Raw genomic sequence first — 16,945 nt, 5'->3', positions numbered from 1 at the left:
TTGGCTGTGATACACCTAATTCTACACCTTCATTCCTCTCAGTGCAGGTTTCAGAGAGGACTGATGGTCTAGTGGGGTTGGAGATCCCAGCTGATGAGGAGCAAGGAGAGGTCCACTTTGTTCTTTGGTGTGGGTATTTAAGGTACGCTTGCCAACGAGCTGCATGGCAGGTCAACATATGTCTGGTCAAGCATGTGGTGCCCAAGTGGTTGATGTTTTGGCCATGCAAGATACGCTTAAGACATATGTTGCAAATAGCAGTGGTGCGATCTGATGCACTTGTCTCAAAAAAGCCCACACCAAAGAACTTTTGGAATAACGCGCACCCTGCACAGGCGGAGCTCTGCGGTGTGATTCAGTCGGGGTGCTGCCCCTAAGCTGGCCCCCAGAGGGCATCCTGCCTCGTTGTAGTTGTGCCTCCTCCTCCTCCTCTCTCCTACCAGGCACCCATGAGGAGTCAGTGACCTCATCATCCCCTCCCTCTTCATCACTGGAGAAAACCTGGCAGTATGCTGCAGCTGATGGAACATGACTGCCAGATTGCTCTCCTTTTGAGCATCCCCTCTCTCTGCACTCACGCTACTACATTCCTCTAGCTGGGTGTCATCATCAGAGCCTTCAAAACGCTGGGCATCCTCCTGGAGCATGTACCCAACACTGTGCTCAGACAGTTCGGGGGACTCCTCAGGAGGACATGGTGGGTCTAGGGAAGGAGTGACTGATGACATTGAGATGAGGGAATAGGAAGCGTTGGCAGCTGCTTTGCTAGTACCCTGAGCCTGGGTGAGAGAGGATGAGGAGGGCTTGGTCATCCACTCTACCAAGTCTTCGGCATGATGCAGCTCAACATGTCCAACTGCCGAAAATAAGGACAAGCATGTCCCATGGCCACGTGCTGATGACGATGCACCGTGTCCACAACCAGCACTGTTGCCTCTAGACACAGAGCCTGCTTGCCCTCTTTTATTGGCTCATGACTGTCTGCCTCTCCTTGTTGGCCTTCCAGATATAGTAATGGCCTGCAGGGAGATGGGAAAACCAGCAATTGGGTAGATTTAGGTGCACACTGAGCAGATGACACAGTACACTGACTGTAATTACTGCAGCTGCCTGCCTGTGTTACAGAAACAGAACAACACCTGCGTTAACGTGCACCAATGTGTGTCGGTTGGCTCTTCTGCTAGGCATTTTGCAGGTAAGATATCTGGGAACTGCCAGGTGATCAGAACGTCCTTCTTGACATTGCCCCCCCCAAAGGGCAGCCTCCGGATGCCCAATTGAGCCATCTTAGTTGGGTGTGCTCTCTTGAAGTCCAGAATCAGTCTTTCAGCATGAATGTTGGATTCCAGCTCCCATGAATTATCTTCCGGGCCGTACCCTTTCCACTTCACCAAGTACTGAACCTGACCACATCTCTTCCTACAGTCCAGAACTGATTCCACCTCAAACTCAACTTCTCCATCAATCAGAATAGGTTCGGGCGGACCAGTGTTTCTGCCAACGAAGGGATCTGGGACAGTGGGTTTGAGTAGAGCCACATGGAAAACTGGGTGAATCCGGAATGACTCTGGCAGCTGCAGTTCATAAGTCACACGGTTGATCCTCCTCTTCACAGGAAAGGGACCCATGAACTTAGGACCCAACTTCCCAGAAGGACATGCCAACATTTGGCTCAGAGTAGATAACCAAACTTGATCTCCAGGCTCCAAGTTAAGTTCCCCCCTCCTCTTCTTATCAAAGATTTCTTTATAGTATTCCTGGGTCCTGGACATTGTTTCCTGGAGAAGCTTATTGTTGGCACTGAAAAACGTTAAAGTCTCTTGAGCATCAGGTACTGAGCATTCTGGAAGGTTATTTGACAGGAACAAGGGATGGAATACATAGTTTGCAAAGAATGGAGTTTGCTTGGTGGCAGAGTGGACAGAGTTATTGTATGCAAACTCAGCGAGAGGTAGGAGAGGAACCCAATCATCCTGAGAGAAAGAAGAAAAACATTGCAAGTACTGTTCCAGTGTTTGGTTCCTCCTCTCTGTCTTGCCATTAGTCTGCGGTAGACATGTGCGATTCGTTTCGTATGAATCTCAAATTCCGTTGAAGAATTTCCTATCCGAAATACGAATTTTCACCATCCCTGTGCTGTGCTAACTTCCGCCTGGGGATTCGTAAACAAAAGTTTGTATTTTGTACAAAATTCGGACGCATGGCAATTCGTATTTTGGATCCTCCCGAACATACGAATTTAGGGAAATTCGTACATTCGGGAGGATCCAAAATACGAATTGCCATGAACTTTTGTTCTTCAACGGAATTTCGTATTTTGGATAAAAACCAAACTTCCATCAGCATCGACTGTCATATTGAGGTATAGTTTTGCCTTTAAATTCATCATAACGAACATTCGTACAAGTTAATGAACCTAACGACAATTCGTATTTCATACGAATTGAAACGGAATTTCGGACACGAAATACGAAGTACAAATTAATTTTAATACGAACCATAATGGAACAGAGCGAAACAAATTTATTGACCGCGCCCATGTCTAGTCTGCGGATGGTAGGCTGAGGAAAAAGAAAGGTTAATCTCCAGGGAACCACATAACGCCCTCCAGAATTTTGAGGTAAACTGCACCCCTCAATCGGAAACAATGTCTGTAGGGATCCCATGAATTCTCACAATCTCCCTGATGAAGACCTTGGCTGTTTCAGCAGCAGAAGGGGTACCATTCATAGGGATAAAATGCGCCATCTTAGAAAGTCTGTCCACAACCACAAATATGGTAGAGTGGTCTTCAGAAGGAGGCAGCTCGACGATAAAATCCATGGAGATCACCCTCAATGGTCTTTCAGGAACGGGCAGAGGCTTCAGCACCCCAGGCTTTGGATCTGCTGCCCTTATTTTGAGTGCAGACAGTGCAAGACTCCTCGTAAATTCCTGCAGTCCTTCACTAACTGTGGCCACCAAAACATACGCTGGAGCAGTCCAGATGTCTTGTGCACCCCAAAATGGCCAGCTAACTTGTGATCATGGCAGGCACTGAGAACAGCAACTCGCACCTCCTGGAGTACAAAAATGTTATCCTGATGCCACAACAGATCATCCCTTGCTTGCAGTGTGACATCATATGGAGGAGAGGCACAAAAAGAAGCTCGTTTGATCTGGGCAAACAAGTCCTCCTGAAGCAAAAGAAAGTTTCCTGGAGACAGGATGGTGTCTGGAGATGAAGAAGCCTTGGACTCGCTAAACATTCTTGAGAGGGCATCTGGCATGGTGTTCTTTGTCCCCGGTCTGTAAGTAATGTGGAAAGAAAATCGAGTAAAGAAGAGTGCCCACCTGGCCTAACGTGGTTTCTCTTTGCGACCTTCAAATAGTCGAGATTCTTGTGGTCAGTGTAGATAAGGATTGGATGTGCTGCTCCCTCCAGAAGGTACCGCCATTCTTCAAATGCAGACTTGATGGTCAATAGTTCCCGGTCTCCCACGTCGTAGTTCCTCTCAGCTTCAGATAATTTATGGGAAAAGAACACAACTGGGTGTAAGAGTCTTGGGTCCTTGTCTCTAAGAAAGTACTGCCCCCTACTGTAATCTCGGAAGCGTCTACCTCTAGAATGTAAGGTAATGCCAGGTCAGGATGCTTGAGGACTGATGCAGATGTAAACAGGTTCTTGAGGGTTACAAAGGCTTTCTGGGCTTCGGATGACCAACGGAAATGACCACCTTGCTTCGTGAGTTCCATGATGGGAGAGATGATAGCGGAAAATCCCTTAATAAACTTCTGGTAAAAGTTTGCGAAACCCACGAAACGCTGAAGCCCTTCTTATCCGTAGGAGCAGGCCAGTCCAAAATGACAGAAACTTTCTGAGAGTCCATCTGGATACCTTCCACAGAGATGATTAATCCCAGGAACTGAATGCTCTGCTGCTCGAACACACATTTTTTGGGTTTAGCGTATAAGCAATGGCATCGCAGTCTTGTTAACACTTTCTTAGCGTGTTCACGGTGCTCAGCAGAGAAGGAGAGAAAATCAGAATATCGTCTAGGTAAACAATAACAAACAGATCAAGGCAGTCTCTGAAAATATCATTCATAAAGTGCTTTAACGTGGTAGGGGCATTACACAGTCCAAAGGGCATGACCAGGTACTCAAAATGCCCGAACCAGGTCCGAAAGGCAGTCTTCCAGTCGTCGCCACTCCGGATGCGGACTAAGTTGTAGGCCCCGCGAAGATCCAATTTGGTGAATATTGCTGCCGTCCCCAGTCTTTGGAATAGTTTGGGTACCAAGGGTAGAGGATACCGATTCTTGATCGTGATTTTGTTGAGCTCCCGATAATCCATGCAAGGACGCAGTGAGTGGTCCTTCTTCTCTACAAAAAAGATTCCTGCTCCTGCAGGGGAGGTGGAAGGCCGGATGAACCCCTTCTCTAGGTTCTCGTCAATATAAGTCCTTAGAGTCCCCAACTCCAGCTCCATTAAGGGGAAGATTCTCCCAAAAGGAATTTCGGCTCCAGGGAGGAGCTTGATCTTCAGATAAAAAAAAAGGATATGAGAGAGAAAATCTCAGTCAGAGAATAATGGGCTTTTAGTGAAAATATTTAGACTGTCAGGCTGAGGCAAGCACAATCACAAGAAATATAAAAATTTATTTTATATAAAGATTTATTACAAAAAGTATCATTAAAATAAGAATACAATAATCTCATAGACCAGATAGAAATTTGACCAAGGAAGATACTTAATGCACACAATATGAAAAAGATGCTTAAAATGCAGAGAAGCCAACGCGTTTCACAAACTGCTTTACGTGGTAAACTGGTGATGGGTACAGTACCCCTGTTAATGTTTGGTGAGGGACAATCTAATCAACAGACCTATCAGAGAGAAATAGGGGCTACCCTTAAAATAAACCAAACCAAATCCATTACCAACTCAGGTTCAGCCCCTTTATGTCCAACCCATACCCCTGCAACACCCATAGCACATACACAGTAGGGCAAAATGGACACATCTGTAGTCAAGCAGACCCAGTTGAATTAGGATTAAGTATAGTTAATCTTTCTTCCCATACATTATCTCCCACAGAAATTGAGTACTCGGGTGAGGACTCCGTTTTTGTCCACTTCAAAAGATTGATAAATTTACACTTACCAAGAATTACACCTATTTGTGAGAAATTTGACTTACAAAAATATTTTTTTGACAAAGACAAGGGATCAATAGGAGCTAGGGATGAGGATCTATATAAGGTTTTCAGGTTCAAGATTTTAGAACACTTAAAACCCTTATTCAATTGTTAGACGAGAATGAAAGTTCTGATGGAGACGTACGATACAGACACATAATATCTAGCTATACCTTTAGGGATTACCTGTGATCATCTGCGATTCCTGCAGCCATTGTCAATGTGGATCATATCATGATAACTGCTGATAAACACACTGGTATGTAGATAGTGTCTTTGGTGCCACAATAATATGGGAATACCTAAGACCGAAAGTACCGGTGTTGTACCGTTGTTACTACTATATTTTTTCTTTCTCTTTTTTCTAGCCGGCTCTATCTAATAACCTCCCGTGTCCGCCCCAAGGGTGGTTAAGCCCAGTGGGTAGGGACCACCCGTGCTCCAATATTTGCCCGCAACACGGTATCCCACAGCGGTGAGCTTCTCGCTCTGTAATGTTTATGATTAATTAATACACTGTACTTATGGATTTTGAAATGGGGTTTGCATATTTTCATTATTAATGTTGACGCTATATGTTCAATTGTAGATAGTGTCAAGATCTTCCTGAAGAAGCGACAAGCAGTCGCGAAACTAGTTGAACAAACGATCAACCTGGATACTATTCATAATACACGATTGTGTGATGTAACTATGCTGTGTGTCAACAAATCCTTTTAAATTTTATATATATTCTCTTTGTCTAAATAAAAATTGTTTTAATATAAATATACTTGTTATACTTCCTGGGTATCAAGACAGTCCTTTACTCCACTGGGGGATGTTTTGGCTGGCTCGTGGTTTGAGTGTTCCACGTATGGGCCCCCCTTCCCTCAATTTTTTGTTTCCTATATTAAAGTTCTGATGGAGTTGAATGTGTGACTCATTTTCTTCAGATGAGGAAGACTATGAGTCAGAAGTGGAACCCATACCATGGAAATTCAAAGCCAAATCCACTAAGTTCCCCCTTCTTCAGACCTGCCCAGCTGTGTGGGCCTTTCTTAAACAAACCCTCAAACAAATTGAAAAATGTCTCATTCCCACGTCATATCACAAATAATCGTACAAAAACACAAAGAATAGCGCTTTCCAAGATCACTCAAAACTATCAGATTGTAGTCAAACCGGCCAATACGGGCAGAAATTTGGTTGTGATGGATAAGGAACACTATATTCGGATGTGTGACACAATTTTTGAACTACAGTGATTGATATCTGCAGGTTTCTTTGAACCAGTTAACTGAATTTAGGTCTCATTAGCAATATATCTTGACCCAGGCATTCCAACAGACCCTCATTGACAAGGATCTCTTTTTGGAGGTAAAGTGGCCAATTACGCCTACTTTTTATGCTCTAAACAAGGTCCTCAAGAATCTTGCCGATCCCCCCGGATGCCCCATAGTCTTGGGCATTGGATGTCACACCGAAAGAGCCAGCAAGTATGTTGATAGTCAATTATGACCCCATGTTATGGGTTTACCATCTTACCTTAAAGATACCCTGGAATTACTTAAAGTAATCAAGGGTCTTACTGTCCCTCTGGGAGCTATTTTGGTAGCGATCGATATTGAAGCTCTTTACTCCAGCATTCCCCATAAAAAAGGCATTTAGGTGATCTCAAATTTCCTATGAAAACAGAATAGAAACAACTGGAAACTTTGTAAGTTTATTGTGACTCTTTTGGAGCACATATTGACCACTAACATTTTTCTCTTTAATGGTTCTTCCTACCTCCAGGTACAGATGGTTTCGATGGGAACATTGTGTGCCCCATCATATGCCAACCTGTACCTGGGGGGTTGGAAAAAACCCTGTTTTCAGATGAGGGTGTGTCGAAATACCTCCGCCATAAAAATAATTTGGCATAGGTATATTGACGATGTACTTCGGGACAGGTACTTTGGACAAGCTTTCTTTTTTTATGACATTTATTTTGGCTAATTAATTCAATCTTAAATTTACTATGCAGTTGGATATGCATAGTATTCCATTTTTGGACTTACAATTATTCCTTAATTCTGATGGCTCCATACATAGTAGCCTCTATCGCAAGGCAACTGCTGGGAATACTATTCTACACTATTCCAGCACCCATCCTCACTCCCTGGTACACAGTATCCCAATTAACCAGTATCTCAGGCTACGTCAGAACTGTGCCAGGGAGGAGGATTTTGATTCTCAGGCATAAGCCCTTTTTGGATGGTTTAGACTAAGGCGCTATAATACGAACGTACATAAAAAGTCATATCAAAGGGCCAAATCCCATTCATGTGAATCCCTGATTTTTCAAACTGGAACTCCAGACACTAATTCTACCACTAAACTAATCACCACTTTCAGTGCGCATCAGGATTCTTTCCGCAATCTGGTTGCCCAGAATTGGCACTTTTTGGTGGAGGATCCGGTGATTTCAAAATATGTGTCTATCAGACCAGAGATAATTTATCGTAGATCTTGTTCCATTAGGGAGGCAATGAACATATTGATGCGGTAAATGTGCCCAATTTTCATGGATAAAGGCGGACTCGGGATGCTCTTTACCCACAGGAGGCTATCACAGTTCTAAAACCTATGCTGATTGCCAAACTAGAGGGGTGGTATACCTAGCCACTTGTGCTTGTGACGCTTTTTATATAGGAAAGACCAAGCACACCTTTGCCAGAAGCATACAGGATCATTTGTATTATTTGGATGCTGGTCTCCTATATACTTCAATCTATAAACACATAGGACTTAGCCATAGTTTTGATCCATCTTTTATTTCATTCTGTGCACTGGAAGTTATTTCTGCACCAGAGAGAGGTGGGGATTTTGACAAAAAGATCCTCCAACAGGAGGCCAAGTGGATCTTTTATCAAAAAGCCTTATACCCACCGGGTATGAATACAGCTCTCTCTTTCAAATCCTTTCTATAGCTGCCTTGGATTCTGATAAGTAGGGTTCCCCCACATTATCTCTAGGAATAATTTTACCTTATTCCTTCATATCATTGTATTAATGGGTATTTGCATTGATTGTCACTTATTATTCATTATCATTCATTATTATTATTATTATTATTATTTTTATATTTGTTTAACATTTGTTGTGTTTTATTTATTGCTTTTTGTTTTTTTATTCCCTTTTATGCTATTCTATTTTGTATTTTAGTACATTTTTATATGCAATTGTTATCTGTTTTAAATTTGTTGGCTCTGTATGGTAACTGCTTCTGTGACCACTGGGGGCATTGGATTTCCCTGTTGTTATGGTCACCTGTTTTGGACATTCGGGTGCCCCTGGTGGATGAGGAGGTTATTTTCTCCTTGCTACCCTCCCCCATATTTCATCTCTGGGGAAGGCAGCGTTTCTGCTTTGTATCCCATTACCGCTATGACGCGCCCTGGGATGCCCATGCCTGGGCAATTACGAGGGGCACCCGCACCGGAATTGTCATCAGTGAGACATTTCCGGCTCATTCACTTCCGGTGGTGACCGCGTGTATTTAAGCCAGCCACCGTCGGCTTGTTAGCCGACAGGTATGCTGCGATGATTAAGGACACTGTTAATTAAATAAATGAACTTGTATGAACAACACCGTGTGGTAGGGTGGATACAAAAAAAGATCAAAGCGTGCCACGTCCTACATAACAATTTGGAAGAAAAAGGACAAAAATGGGCTATGGACTTTTTAGGCACGAATTGTGACAATTATGAGTTAAAAATTTGTTTTATTTACAAAAATATTACAAACGCATACACAATAATCAGTATATGAAAGAAACATCATCAGACATCCACATCAATTCTTTCTCAATTGTGTTACCACTTGAATATACTGTAAATATTCTGAGATTCGTGGAATATACCACATGATCATCAAAAGGGACAAGAGTTAAACAGTATTCCAAAATTAGTGGGATATCAATGAAGGTTGAGTGGTGATACCATACTTTGTGCTCGACATGTTTCACGTCTCTCAACACGCTTCTTCTGGAGCTTAATATGGCTGACTAGTGTAATAAAAACATAAACAATTTTGTGAAAATACAAAAAAAAATCATAAAATAAGTACACGTGGGCTAGTAGCACATTGAAGAATGAATAGAGTGGTAGGCGGCAGGCAAGCACCGGTGTATAAAAGGACACTAACAGATGGAACACCATGGGGGAGTGTGTAACATAAAACAAGAGAGGTATAACCAGAATACAGAAGACATACATACATATCTATGAGATGTATCCCAAAAAGCTAGCAGGTAATCCAAGAATTACTTACTGAGCAAACAAGGAAACTCTTCAAAAGAATGTTATATGAACAGAATTGGAATATAGCGGATCCAATAATAGGCGTATATGCTATATAGTAAACCAAGCCACAATGGAGGATTTTAACATCATTATATTATTGGGGGGCTCCAGAGGAAGATTTCTCAAATATACCAAAATGCAATAAAAAAAAAAAGGGGGAAGATGAAACTTTAAGTAATCACAAATAATACCCTATTGTTCAATAACAAAAAGAAGCCCGGACAAATATATCATGGATTCAATACCTGATCACAAATGAAGCCAGGACTCAATAAGCCATAGGAGTAAAAAGCCAGACATAGGGTGTACCTAAGCCATATTAGGACCATGGCCACACCCCTTCCGATAGGAATATAGCAGTGATCAAGCGTCCATGTAAACTATTGAGAGCAGAAGTAGTCTGCAAAAAATTGAATATACAATATATAAGAATAACGCCAAGGGCTAATACAACATCTCCCTTAGCCCTTGTACATACGGTCGGACATTCCGATGGACAATGTCCGATAGGACCGTGTTGTTGGATAATCCGACAGTGTGTGGGCCATTGGACTGTTTCCGTCAGAGTATCCGACGGACCAAGTTTTCCAGCTGGGCTATAAAATTTTCCGACAACATGATCCGATCGACTTTGTCCGATCATGTGTAGAGAATTCCGATCGGACAAAGTGCCACGCATGCTCAGATCAAATTCCTAGACCAAAGCTTTTGGCTACTAGCCTGAACATAGTCCCGTCATAATGAAATAACGTCATCACGTTCTGAACGATCGGATTTTCTGACAACTTTGTCCGACCGTGTGTATGCAACAGTTTCGGACAAAATTCGTTGGACAAAATCCAACGGATTTGGTTGTCAGAATGTCTGACCGTGTGTACAAGGGCTTAGAAGGGATAAAGCCAGGGCAAAACTAAAGAAAACCCTCAGAAAATACCTCCTTGAAGACCCCAAAAGCTTGATATGTGGGCCGCCAGTATCCAGTAAGAGCGTCCTGCACAAAAAACAACGTCGGCGGGAATTGTCTTGTACAAACGTCCCCCCCGTAGTCAACCAATTGGCCGTCACGCCAATGTGACGTTATCCAGGCCGGGCCAAGTGTGTAAGGCGAATGTGCCTGCCACAAGCACCTGCGCCTGCGCAGCATAATAATAAGCTGAACAGTACGCAGGGAACGAGTGGGGTGAGCACCAACACAGTACACTGACCAGGCTGAAGCGGAAAATCCCTTCTCCCGCTCGGACGGGTACAGCGTCAGCAGGCTCTGAACAGAGCCTGTGACGATGAGTGGCCGCATGATGTTCCTCTAATGTCCAAACCACCAGTGATAGTACGCCCACCAATACAATATAGACATATATCCAAATACTAAGAAAAATCGTTACATACAGTGTAATACTAATACTAATGCCAATACTAACTTTCCTAAATATCCCTGAAGAAGAAAAAAAAAAACATTATGGACAACATTGAAGAATTAATTACTAATTAAAGGAATCATAAAAAAGGTCTATAGGATTGGGCCTCAATGCCAGGAGCAAAAAGGGCATTAAGATGCTCAATCCATATAGTCTCCCTTCTAAGGACCTGTTTGTCCCAGTCACCCCCTCGGGAATTGGGGGGACTACTGCAAGGGCAATAAAGGAAACCACCAAGGTGTCGAATTTGTGGTACAGATCTAAATGTCTACTGACTGAAGTAATCATTTTTCCCCCTGAGGAATAGTAGACATGGTCTTTTATACAGGCACAAAATTGTGTAATGATTTTACCCACGTAGAAGGCCGGGCACTTACAGAGCTTTAGATAGACGACCCCCCGTGTTTCACAATCAGCATAAAAGTTGGTGGTAAACTGTTCTCCATTTGGTAATATGAAATGCTTGCCTGTCTGGATCCATGGGCAGAATGCACAACTGCCGCATCTATGAATCCCTCTAATAGGGCGGCTCCCAGGTGTAGCGGAAAAATGGCTAGATGTTAATTTATCACGCAAGGAGATGGATCTGCGAAACGTAATATTAGGAGAAGGATTGACGTATTTGGTCAAAATCAGATCCTCAATGAGGAGAGGCCAATGAGGAGAGGCCAGTGTGGAGAATCTAGTTACGAATCTCACAATGGGATTCTGTTTGGGTGTTTTTTCTTATACAATAAGGAATGCCGTGACTGATGTAAAGCTTTGTTATAAACTCTACATAACATAGATTTACTGTAGCCTCTATCTTTGAGGCAATCCCGAAGAAGGTTAGCCTGGAATTTAAACTCCTCTATATGTGTACAATTTCGGTGTAGCCTTACATATTGTGCATACAGGATACTCCGTATGAGGCCTTCCGGATGTGCACTAGCTGCATGCAACAGTGTATTGCCAGCTGTTTCCTTGCAGAAAAGGGTAGAGGCTATACAACCCGCTTCATCCTTAAAGATCGTGAGATCTAAAAAGGTAATGTGAGATGCATGGCTAGACATTGTAAAATTAAGATTAAATTAATTTTGATTCAAAATCTGTACAAATGAGTTCAGCTTTTCCAACATATTTGACCAAATAATAAATATGTCGTTGATGTATCGCAGCCAGCACAAAGCCTGGCTGGTATACATCGACAAGACATCACTGGAAAATATGTGTCGTTTCCACCCCCAGACCAACCTGTACCTGACGCTGTACCTGTCCGAGCGGGAGATGGGATTTTCCGCCTCCGCCTGGCCAGTGTGCTGTGTTGGTGCTCGCCCCACTCGTTCCCTGCGTATTGTTCAGAGTATTATTATGCTGCGCAGGCATGGGTGCTTGTGGCGGGCACATGCGCCTTACACACTTTGGCTGGCCCGGATAACGTCACATCGGTGTGACGGCTAATTGGTTGACTACGGGCAGGATGTGTGTACAAGACACATCCCACCGGCGTTGTTTTTTGTGCAGGACGCTCTTACTGGATACTGGCGGCCCACATATCAAGCCTTTGGGGTCTTCAAGGAGGCATTTTCTGGGGGTTTTCTTTCATTTTGCCCTGGCTTTATCCCTTCTTAGGGAGATGTTGTATTAGTCCTTGGCGTTATTCTTATATATTGTATATTCCATTTGTTGCAGACTACTGCTGCTCTCAATAGTTTACATGGACGCTTGATCACTGCTATATTCCTATCAGAAGGGGTCTGCCCATGGTTCTAATATGGCTTAGGTACACCCTATGTCTGGCTTTCTACTCCTATGGCTTATTGAGTGCTGGCTTCATTTGTGATCAGGTATTAAATCCATGATATATTTGTCCGGGCTTCTTTTTGTTATTGAACAATAGGGTATTATTTGTTGGTGATTACTTAAAGTTTCATCTTCCCCCCTTTTTTTTTATTGCATTTTTGTATATTTCAGAAATCTTCCTCTGAAGCCCCCCACTAATATTATGATCTTAAAATCCTCCATTGTAGCTTGGTTTCCTATATAGCATATACGTCTATTATTGGATTCGCTATATCCCGGTTCTGTTCATATAACATTCTTTTGAAGAGTTTCCTTGTTTGCTCAGTAAGTAATTCTTGGATAACCTGCTAGCTTTTTGGGATACATGTCATAGAAAACCCCCCTTCTGTATTCTGGTTATACCTCTCTTGTATCATGTTACACACCCCCCCATGGTGTTCCATCTGTTAGTGTCCTTTTATACACTTGCCTGCCGCCTACCAGCCTCTATTCATTCTTCAATGTGCTACTAGCACATGTGTACTTATTTTATTAATTATTTATTGTATTTTCACTAAATTTTTTATGTTTTTATTGCACTAGTCAGCCATATTACGCTCCAGAAGAAGCGTGTTGAGAGACGCGAAACATGTCAAGCACAAAGTATGGTATCGCCACTCAACCTTCATTGATATCCCACTAATTTTGGATTATTGTTTAACTCTTGTCCCTTTTGATGATCATGTGGTATATTCCACAAATCTCAGAATATTTACAGTATATTCAAGTGTTAACACAATTGAGAAAGAATTGATGTGGATGTCTGGTGATGTTTCTTTTATATACTGACTATTGTGTATGTGTTTATAATATTTTTGTATATAAAACAAATTTTTAACTCATAAAGGACACTGCTAAATCTCGGTGGGGTCACTGGCCTTTTTTGGACATTGTGATGCTATAAGGTAGAGTACTTCATATTCCATATACTTTGATTCGGTATCTATTGAATCTTGTCCTATCTATACTTATCTCCATTCATTGTGTAGGTATTGATGCCGACTTCATTGTGATTGCAGCTGTGCTCATTTTCATGTTCAAACTCTAGCCATTATTTGACCATCCCATTGGTTCTTTCAGTGCCCACACTATAGCAACACTGATCTATATATATCAGTACTGGCTTTTCAGTGGATTCTATATTACCTTTACTATGTAAGTGATATATTTGGTTTTATCCACCTTCATCTTACTAAATTAGTTCATAATATTCTTCCCTGTAGATCTTTTTTGATCTGACGATTATTTCCAATCACACAATCTGATGTCTAAGGATCTGTTCACACTTGTGCAATGCCAGACATTGCATGTAATTCGCAGCGCACTGCTGTTCACATTACATTCACACCGTACATGTCTGTGCGGTGCAATATCAGCCATACAGATAGTATGGCTGATATTGCAACGCTTTCAGTCCAAACACGCACAGGACCCATTTTTCTGTTTGGACCAGAATCGGATTGCATGTGTGTTCACATATATGCGATCCGATTCATGTCCGAACTGTCAGTTCACAATGTGATATGTGAGCTGAAATGGGGGTGTTGTTAACATATAATAACACTCCCCAGCAGTTCACATATGGCAGTGTGAACTGCTGTGCGTGTCGGGTGCGATGCGGGAACCCGCAGTGGATTCGCAGGGTTCTTGCATCGTACAAGTGTGAACTGGGCCTAACAGACCTTTTCGGTGTATCTGGCTTCACTGTCAATTTACCATAGGGGTTATCCACCTTTGTCACCCTATGTGGTTGCAGTTGCCTAAAGTTAGCTATATTTATGCCACAAATTTGGTAAGCATGTATATACATTTTTGAACTATATCATATTATATGATTACATGCTGTTTATACTGTTGTTTTTGTATTGGATACTAATGGTACTTTTTTCAATTTATATAATGTTTTAGATGCACAGTGAGTTGCCCTGAAGAAGCAGTTTGTGAAACACGTTGACTTCTCTGTATTTAAAGCATCTTTTTCATATTGTGTGCATTAAGTCTCTTCCTTGGTCAAATTTATGACCTATGAGATTATTGTATTGTTATTTTAATGATACTTTTTTTGTAATAAATCTTTATATAAAATATTTTATTTTTATTTCTTGTGATTGTGCTTGCCTCAGCTTGACAGTTTAAACATTTTCACTAAAATCCCATTATTCTCTGAGAGAGATTTTCTCTCTCATATCCCTTTATTTTTATACACCACAAAGGTGTGTGAATTGTTGATCTGTCCCTAGAAACCTTCCAACATCTTCAATATATTTGACGGTTTATTAAGATAGTCTACCACATACTTTTTAGTACGCTTGCTTCAGGTTTCTATCTGGTAGCTGAGTCCTCAAACGGTTCCACTAGATTGTATTACCTTGCTTACGATTCAACTTATGCCTTGACCTATATTTGTTCTTGTTAGGAATACTACGCTTGAACGATCCTTCACTTTCCAGGAATAATTTTATGGCCGAACCTTTTGTACTTTGTTTCTTTTTATTCTTTGTACTACTTCATTGCTGTTTTTGTATGCTCTTGATACTTTGTATGTTCACATATTTGTGTGTATATCCCTGCTGTAATTCTCGTGGAAATTTATAATAAAAATATATTGTTATAAAAAAGATAGTCCACCACCACTTTCTCCGCATGCTGTGGCTGGATAGCACCGGCAACAACACCAAACAGAGGAAATTATGCCCTGCCTGAGGATAGACCACATCCACCTTTGCCTATGGACACAGACGGTGCTGGCCCCCTCACTGTGTCACAATGAGAACATAAGCTTGTCCTTTTTGGCCTTCCAGACTTGATGGGGGGGCTTAGTAACAATATGTAATAAACATAGGGATATGTGTACGTGGATGCACTTTAATCAATTAAAAGTGGTGTTTGGTGCACTTTAACTTGAGTACTCATTACACAGACACACTCCACTTGACACGCTACAATATAATGCAGTAAAACTGCACTGACGCACGTCAATATACTGCACTGAAATATTTAAAATTCACTAACGCACTGCAATATACTGTGGTAAACATGCAGTAACACACTGAAATGGTCCTTGTTCTGTAGTAGAGAACAGAAATCTTTTAAATATAAAGCTTTTAAAAATGTACTCACAAATTTCTTTAACTCGGACCTGGATAACTGTAAAAACAAGACAGAGGTTCTAACCTCTAAGCGGGGAAGTAATTCCTATAGTGGTGGTTGTGATACTAAGTGAATATCTTCCAGCTGCAGTAACAGCCTGAGGTTCAGTGCAGGTGAACAAGCCAATTTACTTAGCCCATTTGGCAACCTTGAAGCTAATTCCGATACAGTTATGATTTGTCAATATCTAAACATGTGGAAATCTTGTGCACATATTAGGTAAATCCTACAACTTGTATTTGCTGAGTTACCTGCTCTGAAAAATAATTCACCTTTTCTTTTGATGACATATATATTGTACACCCTAAAGCTGAAATTCCACCACTTTGATAAATGTGCAGGCATACTATGAGTTGAGTCTGAGGCCTTTTTAAAATATTATTCTCTATAAAGATATTACAGAATTTTGTAGATGGAAAAGTATGTATAAAGCATAATTATCAACGAGCCAAAAATATTGTGTACCAAAAATGGTTAAGTGTTGTAAAATCCTAAAATAATTTAACTCATTAAGTGATTTCTTCACACGTATTGAAGACTATAAAGGCTGGCTATAAAACAACAACGCACACTTACAAGCAGCAGGCTGTAATAGATATGACAACTAACAGTAGAGAATAAAACAACAGATTGGCTTGCAATGTTTGGTAAAGCTGTATTTGTTGTATATTATACTTCTATTCTACTAGCACAATGTCAAGAAGTAGGCTTTGGTCCTCCATGTTTTATTACAAAAAGAAAGCTTTCATTTGCGTCTGACAATATTCAGGAAGGAAATATTACTATCGGTGGAATATTCTCAGTCAGCAATTTTTTTAATCTTCAGAACAAACGTTTTAACTCAATTTCCTTGCCATTGTGCACCATGTAAGTACTGAACTCTTTTCATGATAATGTATAGAAAGCAGCAAGGGTGCCACAGCAATGGTAATACTGCATTACTTGCTGGAATCAACATTTGAAATGGTATTTAAAACATTTTTAAATCTCTTGGAGTCCAGACAGTCTCTAAAGTTATATAACATGATGAAAAGGGAAGCGAGTGAACCC

General features: G+C 41.4%; 1 protein-coding gene across 1 annotated transcript in view; it reads left to right on the top strand.

Annotated features, from left to right (window-relative positions):
* Positions 1 to 3,207: 3,207 nt before the first annotated feature.
* LOC143975924 (vomeronasal type-2 receptor 26-like) overlaps positions 3,208 to 16,945 on the top strand; it is a 69,523-nt gene continuing 55,785 nt past the window's right edge. The window contains exon 1 of the mRNA XM_077478457.1: positions 3,208 to 3,290. Coding sequence (XP_077334583.1) covers positions 3,208 to 3,290 — 83 coding nt within the window. The remainder of the gene's footprint in view (positions 3,291 to 16,945) is intronic.

Source organism: Lithobates pipiens, unplaced genomic scaffold, assembly GCF_037356315.1.
Source record: "Lithobates pipiens isolate NorthernLeopardFrog02 unplaced genomic scaffold, aLitPip1_a1.2 Scaffold_13, whole genome shotgun sequence".
Taxonomy (NCBI): Eukaryota; Metazoa; Chordata; class Amphibia; order Anura; family Ranidae; genus Lithobates; species Lithobates pipiens.
The sequence above is the reverse complement of the archived record's forward strand: the minus strand, read 5'-3'. Positions and strand labels throughout refer to the sequence as shown.